The sequence below is a fragment of the Amphiura filiformis genome, chromosome 17, assembly GCF_039555335.1.
Source record: "Amphiura filiformis chromosome 17, Afil_fr2py, whole genome shotgun sequence".
Classification (NCBI taxonomy): Eukaryota; Metazoa; Echinodermata; class Ophiuroidea; order Amphilepidida; family Amphiuridae; genus Amphiura; species Amphiura filiformis.
The window spans coordinates 12,556,165-12,564,837 of NC_092644.1; the positions used below are offsets into that span (position 1 = coordinate 12,556,165).

General features: G+C 37.8%; 1 protein-coding gene across 1 annotated transcript; it reads left to right on the forward strand.

Moving 5' to 3' along the window:
- The first annotated feature begins 387 nt into the window (after positions 1 to 387).
- On the forward strand, positions 388 to 3,740 carry LOC140138189 (uncharacterized). The gene is made up of 3 exons (XM_072160111.1): positions 388 to 483; positions 789 to 1,595; positions 2,257 to 3,740. Exons 2-3 carry the CDS (start codon positions 819 to 821, stop codon positions 3,172 to 3,174), a joined length of 1,695 nt encoding a protein of 564 aa, XP_072016212.1. The 5' UTR covers positions 388 to 483; positions 789 to 818; the 3' UTR covers positions 3,175 to 3,740.
- The last annotated feature ends 4,933 nt before the right edge of the window (positions 3,741 to 8,673 follow it).

An 8,673-nucleotide genomic window follows, 5' to 3' on the forward strand; every position in this document is an offset into this window, starting at 1 on the left:
CTATATGTCAAAGTTGGTTTCATAGAAATTGTTTGAAAAGTTGTGGCAGAGATATTTAAACTTCTTTTACATTTTTTATTTGTACTAATCACATTACAATTATTTAAAGCAGTTCAATTAAATATTTGATTAGTATTGTTATAATATTACTACTATATCAACAATAATTGCTTATCAAGCATAAGGAGTGCCACACTTGAACGATTATATGGCGCTAAACTTCATAGTTTACGGACTTATGAACTTGAATTGTTTGTATGGGGCCTAAGGCCATTTCTATAACCATACAAATAATACAGGTGTACAAATCAAAACAAACAAAGACTGTTTGTCACTTATTTTTAGCTACTTCCGATTGAGCTATTCAAATACGGACAAACTGTACACCAAACATTACATTTCCACCCAGTTGGTCTGATACTGGTATGATAACACCCTTAGCTGGCATATAGCTGATTGCAGTGGCTGAACTTGTTGAAAAAGGTAGGAATATAATACATTATGCTAGGGTTTTTTTCTTGATATATGTAATATAATATTTTAAAAATTGCTCCCAATGATAGCTTCTTTCTTTTTATAGTATAGGCCTACAGTCTCTTGTAATACTTTTTTGTGAGGCAAAGGTATTAATATGTCGAGTTAGTCATAAAAATTAGCATATTGTAATGATTTATTTGTACTTTAGGTCTATGAACGCATGTAGGCCTATGTACCATGACGATACATAAAACACCTTTGCTTGAAAACAATCGATTCGTAACTCTCATTATCCCTATTTTGTTTTACAGATAATCGTAAGACTTATTGTCTTCCTTCAAATGATGTCACTTTCAAAAATCAAGCGATCGGACCTGCGATTTGGAGAGGAACTGGGTAGAGGTGGATTTAGCACGGTCTATAAAGCTAAATGGAAAAGATATACTTTCAAAAGTCCACAGCACGTTGCTGCGAAAAAATTATGCAGAGTTGAAGTGAACGAAGTTGAAATTATGTCTAAACTAGACCATGAGAACATAGTGAAACTGATTGGTGTGGTTGATGAACCACCTGACTTCTCATATCTCATACTAGAACTTTGTAGTGGTGGTTCTTTGCGAGCATACTTAGACAAACAAAACGGCAAGCGTTTACCCGATGATTTGTTCTATAGATGGTCAAAGGAAGCGGGTCGGCCAATAGATTATCTTCAAAAGATGGGAATTTTGCATAAAGATATCAAAGCAGACAATTACGTGATAGCAGCCGAAAATACTTTAAAGTTAACCGATTTTGGTTTAGCCAGGGAATTAAACGCCACACAACGTAATGCAACGGGCAGAGGAACCTATGGATTTATGGCACCGGAACTCATGAAAGATCTAGAACTCTCTCCCAGCTACGATATATTTTCGTATGGTGTTGTAATTTGGGAATTGTGGACAACAGAAGTTCCGTTTAAGGGTGTAGATGTCCACTGTATCATTTGGAGGGTGTGTAGATACAACGAGCACCCACCAATTCCGGCTGATTGTCCTCCGGCAATAGCTGCTCTGATGCGACAATGCTGGGAGGTGAACAGGGCAAGAAGACCCCAAATGGACCATATTTTGAAAGTGGTAAGTGTCTTGTTTCACATTTGGTCTATACATTTTTTTTTAATAGAAAAACGCAGTCATTTTTTGACAAAAATTAAGAAAATAATAGCAATGTTCGATATTGATATCATAGCATGACTTGTTGCTCCAAACATGCAACGCTCTTTAAAAGTTACCCCGGTACCAGTTCACAATACACGTCTTGTACAAGCAGATCATCCAGTATCAAAAAGAATTATTTATGGGAATCCTTTACTTTCAGGACCAAAATATAAAAGGTTGATTTGCTGCCTAAGGGGTGGTGCAATATATGTGTATACCCGGGCTGGGATCCCCGGGATGATTTAAGGCCAGAAACATTTTTGGCAAGGCGAAAGGAGGGAAAATATTCCTTAGCACATCATACTGCTAAATAGCAAACTACTTCATCGACCATCTACTGCTGATAGCAAAGTACTCCTTAGGAGGGGCAACAATACCCAACAATAGGTCCAGCGATACAATATTTTTAGCTATTTTTACACACAGTTCGGTACACTTAAAAAATTATGTTATGGAAACCTCATTCTAACACGTGCGCCCTCTAAACTAGCAGCCGTGAGGACTTTTGTCATATTTGAACGTTTTCCTATAAAAGTATTTACGGAATGTGTATTTTATTGTTCTCAAATCATGCCAACAGATTACCAATGCAGAAGCAGACGCAATTAGAAAATCCACGAAACAACGTCAACTGCTGCATGGACCATGGGTTCTTGAACAGAAGATAGTCGAGGACACCGATGGGTCTGGGAAGCTGATCGGACCTTGCGGAATCGCAGTAAACCCAAAATCAGGCGATATTGCTGTCGCCGATAACGCTGGGCGGGTGATGGTTTACAGCGCCGATGGATGTCGTAAATTTGACTTGGACACTAAACGCGGACTCAAACCTGAAACGTCAACTTTGCCATCCTACATAACCGCTAGTTTGGACGGCGTTTACTTTTTAACGGACGAAACACAATATGTAAAGTTTTACAGTAAAAATGGGTTTTATAGGGGTAAATGGGCAGCAATCTCACCACAAGGAAAAGCATCAGATACGGAAAACACTAATTTATGTAGTCTAGGAATTGGTGGAAAAGACCAGTTGTTTGTAGGGGAAATTAAGCAACAATATGTAAGCAAACATACAAAAGACGGTTGCCATGTTGGTAGCTTTCAAGTCGCCATCACTCCCTACTGTCTCGCAGTGTCGTCACAGGGTACAATCATTTTAAGCGACTGGTCTAGCAAAACACAGGCAGTGCATATCGTAGATAATAGCGGAAATTTATTACAAGTTATCAAGCCCCCTTCTGAAATCAAAACATTGATGCCACTGTGTAGTCTAACATGGTTTGATGACATCATTTGTACCTGTACCTATTACAATAAGCGTATCTGCTGCTTTTCCTTGTCGGGCGAGTATCTGGGGACCATTCCAGTTAAGATTCCAAATGACCCAAATAGTCTAATGTTTACAGCAGATGGCAGGAGGTTGATGGTTTCATACGGTGATGCAGAGCAATACCCGCCATCTGGAATAGCTGTATATAAATTACGACTTACGCAATAGATAGGAACCTATAGTAACCATGGTAACAGATCAAGATTCTGTATGAATTCTGAGATGAACTTGAAACATGACAAAAGTTGTTTAAATCGTGATTTTATTCAAAGTAATCTGAGTTGGATATATCACACTGCAATGCCAGTTTTTCGAGGACAGATTGGTGTTTAGAAAGTTAAACATGTCAATATGATTATGTGTTTAGATGTTTTTATCTAAACATTAAAGCGTGTAAATATACTAGATATAACTTTCGAAACACAGTGGCAGTTGCGTCACGGAGGGGGGGGGGGGGCAATGAGCAGCTCCCCGCGGGACACCTTGTCCATCCCCTCTCCTCTTTTTACACATCCCTGAATACTAACCGGTTTTTTTTGTTTTTAGATGTTTGAGCTTTGTTTGCCAATTTTGAATATTTTCATCCAATCTTAATAAATTGCCCCACCTTGAATATCATCATGCCCCCCTTCTCTCGCAAACCCCAGCATATTTCTAACCTTAATTTTAATCTTCAACCCCACCCCCTTAAATATATTGACTTCTGTTTTGTTTGTTTTTTTAATTTGGACCTCATTAAGCATTTTACTCCTCTTTATGTAAAACAACACTTTGATTATTTTTAGTATTTTTTAGGTTTTAATATATAAGATATAAATATGCATCTTTGTGTAAATATAATCTTCTAGGGAAGTTGTGTTGAGAAGATTAAAATTTGATAAAAGACGTCAACATTTGGTGAAAAATAGAATAATTTCCTTCTGTGTCAACAATTATTGAGCCAGAAACAAATACAGAGAGATGGGAGAGACAATGTGGTTGAATAATTATTAGAGTTCGCTTTTGTTGATGCAATCTTGAAAAAACAGTTGGCACACTTGTACTAAACAATGGAAATGCGTGCTCTATCAAAATATTGGATAGGCGAGTGAAACATGCATGCAATAGGCCTATAATGTAAAGTATGACCCCCTTCTGTATCTCACCCTAGTACTCCACTCCATCTGACAAGATTTTGTCCATTGAATTGGGTGGGGCGGGGCGGGGCCAGAGATATACCATAAGATAGGCAAAGTGTGCCGACATCCAGAATTGTAGTTGTACTTTAATCATATATCAGAAGGAGGCCTATTATAGAAAGTTGGTGAAGAAAAAATACTGTGATGAGTGATACTATGATAGACTATATAGTAAATAGTTGACGTAATATGCTATCTTGCATCAGTGGAAGTATTATGGTTAATGAGATGCATGCATGCAGTACCGTAGTGTGCTATAATTGATAAAGTATAGTGTTATCAGTAGTTGAAAGTTAATGAAGTGCGATATCTGCTTTTAACTACTGACAGCTGAGTACTTCATCAACTATCTACTGCTGATAGCACACTACTTCATCAACTATCTACTGCTGATAACACACTATTTCATCAACTATCTACTGCTGATTACTTCATCAACTATCTACTGCTGATAGCACACTACTTCATCAACTATCTACTGCTGATAACACACTACTTCATCAACTATCTACTGCTGATAACACACTACTTCATCAACTATCTACTGCTGATAGCACACTACTTCATCAACTATCTACTGCTGATAGTACACTACTTCATCAACTATCTACTGCTGATAGCACACTACTTCATCAACTATCTACTGCTGATAGCACACCACTTCATCAACTATCTACTGTTGATAGCACACTACTTCATCAACAATCTACTGCTGATAGCACACTACTTCAACTATCTAGGCCTACTGCTGGTCAATTGACCTTTTCGGTAAATCCCATAACCCATTGCGAGTACACCTGAGAACTCGTCATTTGACGTCACGCCGACTTGCAATGCGCAGTAACGATGTTCGATAAGCGATGTGCGCATCGGCGCGGAGCGGCGTGACGCAGAATGACGAGTTCTTAGGTGTACTCGCAAAGGCTTATGGGATTTACCGAAAAGGTCAATTGGAGTACTGATGGTAGAACTATTTTTGGTCATGTGATCCACTTTTAACCAATCAATGAACAAGAATATATTAATGAAGTATATAACATCAACTATCTACTGCTGATAGCACACTACTTCATCAACTATCTACTGCTGATATGCACAACTTCATCAATTGTCTTCTGCTGATAGCACACTACTTCCTCAATTATCTGATCACACTACTTCATCAGCTATCTACTGCTGATAACACACAACTTCATCAACTATCTACTGCTGATAGAAGACTACTTCATCAACTATCTACTGCTAATACGCACTATTTCATCAACTATCTACTGCTGATAGCATACTACTTCATCAACTATCTACTGCTGATAGCACACTACTTCATCAACTATCTACTGCTGATAGCAAACTACTTCATCAACTATCTACTGCTGATAGCATACTACTTTATCAACTATCTGATCACTATATCTGATCTCCCTGTTTCTCAGTTTTACCTCTTTTTCCCCTATTTTTTCAAATAGCGAGGCATTAGGCCGAATGCCGATTTTTTTAATTCGTTGCATCTTTCTACTCTAGAAGTACCGTTTTATGTTATTTTCTCCAAATTTTTACTTCATCATGTAGCGGCGAATTTTTTCTTTCTAATACATCAGTCCTGATCAGAAAATGTAAAGCGATATTACTCATCACTTTCCGCATCTGCCTGTTTCTCTATTTTTACCTCCTTTTTTCCTTTTTTTAATAGCGTGGCATTAGGCCGAATGTCGATTTTTTTAAATTCGCGCAGAGCAGCCGTGCGTGTTTTAGGATTTTTTTCCTCTATATCTACTGAAGATAGCATTTAGAATCTCATCCCGATTCATTGCATCTTTCTACTCTAGAAGTACTGTTTTGCATTATTTTCTCTAAATTTTTACTTCATCATGTAGCGGCGAATTTTTTTCTTTCTAATACATCAGTCCCGATCAGAAAGTTTAAAGCGATATTACAGACTCATCACTTTCCGCATCTGCATGTTTCTTTATTTTTACCTCTTTTTTTCCCTTTTTTATAGCGCAGCATTAGGCCGAATGCCGATTTTTTTTAAATTCGCGTAGAGCAGCCGTGCGTGTTTTAGGATTTTTTCTCTATATCTACCGAAGATAGCTCTTAGAATCTCATCCCTAGTCATTGCATCTTTCTACTCTAGAAGTATCGTTTTATATTATTTTCTCCAAATTTTACTTCATCATGTAGGCCTACCGGCGAATTTTTTCTTTCTAATACATCAGTCCTGATCAGAAAATTTAAAGCGATATTACACACTCATCACTTTCCGCATCTGCCTGTTTCTCTATTTTTACCTCCTTTTTTCCTTTTTTCAATAGCGCGGCATTTAGGCCGAATGGCGATTTTTTTTTAAAATTCGCGCAGAGCAGCCGTGCGTGTTTTAGGATTTTTTTCGCTATATCTACTGAAGATAGCTTTATAATCTCATCCCGAGTCATTACATCTTTCTACTCTAGAAGTAACGTTTTACATTTATTTTTCTAAATTTTTACTTCATCGTGTAGCGACGAATTTTTTCTTTCTAATACATCAGTCCCGATCAGAAAGTTTAAAGCAACATTACAGATTCATCACTTTCCGCATCTGCCTGTTTCTATATTTCTACCTCTTTTCCACCCCCTTAGGCCGAATGCCGATTGTTTAAATCGCGCAGAGTAGCCGGGCGCGTTTTAGGGTTTTTTACGCTATATAGTGCCTATCTTCTGAAGATAGCATTTAGAATCTCATCCCGAGTCATTGCATCTTTCTACTCTAGAAGTAACGTTTTACATGTATTCCTCTTTTTTTTCTTTCTTTCTAATACATCAGTCCCGATCAGAAAGTTTAAAGCGACATTACAGATTCATCACTTTCCGCATCTGCCTGTGTCTTTAGCTCTATTTCTACCTCTTTTTCACCCCTTTTTTTTTAACGTGGCATTAGGCCGAATGCCGATTGTTTAAATCGCGCAGAGTAGCCGGGCGCGTTTTAGGGTTTTTTACGCTATAGGGCCTATCTTTTGAAGATAGCATTTAGAATCTCATCCCGAATCATTGCATCTTTCTACTCTAGAAGTAACGTTTTACATTTATTTCTCTAAATTTTTACTTCATCGTGTAGCGACGAATTTCTTCTTTCTAATACATCAGTCCCGATCAGAAAGTTTAAAGCGACATTACAGATTCATCACTTTCCGCATCTGCCTGTTTCTCTATTTCTACCTCTTTTTCACCCCCCCTTTTTTTTTTTAGCGTGGCATTAGGCCGAATGCCGATTGTTTAAATCGCGCAAGGTAGCCGGGCGCGTTTTAGGGTTTTTTACGCTATAGGGCCTATCTTCTGAAGATAGCATTTAGAATCTCATCCCTAGTCATTGCATCTTTCTATTCTAGAAGTAACGTTTTACATTTATTTCTCTAAATTTTTATTTCATCGTGTAGCGACGAATTTTTTTCTTTCTAATACATCAGTCCCGATCAGAAAGTTTAAAGCGATATTACAGATTCATCACTTTCCGCATCTGCCTGTTTCTCTATTTCTACCTCTTTTTAAACCCTTTTTTAGCGTGGCATTAGGCCAACTGCCGATTGTTTAAATCGCGTAGAGTAGCCGTGCGCGTTTTAGGGTTTTTTACGCTATAGGGCCTATCTTCTGAAGATAGCATTTAGAATCTCATCCCTAGTCATTGCATCTTTCTATTCTAGAAGTAACGTTTTACATTTATTTCTCTAAATTTTTACTTCATCGTGTAGCGACGAATTTTTTCTTTCTAATACATCAGTCCCGATCAGAAAGTTTAAAGCGACATTACAGATTCATCACTTTCCGCATCTGCCTGTTTCTCTATTTCTACCTCTTTTTCACCCCTTTTTTTTAGCGTGGCATTAGGCCGAATGCCGATTGTTTAAATCGCGCAGAGTAGCCGTGCGCGTTTTAGGTTTTTTTACGCTATAGGGCCTATCTTCTGAAGATAGCATTTAGAATCTCATCCCTAGTCATTGCATCTTTCTACTCTAGAAGTAACGTTTTACATTTATTTCTCTAAAGTTTTACTTCATCGTGATTTTTTTCTTTCTAATACATCAGTCCCGATCAGAAAGTTTAAAGCGACATTACATTCATCACTTTCCGCATCTGCCTGTTTCTCTATTTCTACCTCTTTTTTCACTTTTTTTGTGTGGCATTAGGCCGAATGCCGATTGTTTAAATCGCGCAGAGTAGCCGTGCGCCTTTTACGCTATAGGGCCTATCTTCTGAAGATAGCATTTAGAATCTCATCCCGAGCCATTGCATCTTTCTATTCTAGAAGTAACGTTTTACATTTATTTCTCTAAATTTTTACTTCATCGTGTAGCGACGAATTGTTTCTTTCTAATACATCAGTCCCGATCAGGAAGTTTAAAGCGACATTACAGATTCATCACTTTCCGCATCTGCCTGTTTCTATATTTCTACCTCTTTTTCAACCCTTTTTTTAGCATGGCATTAGGCCAAATGCCGATTGTTTAAATCGCGTA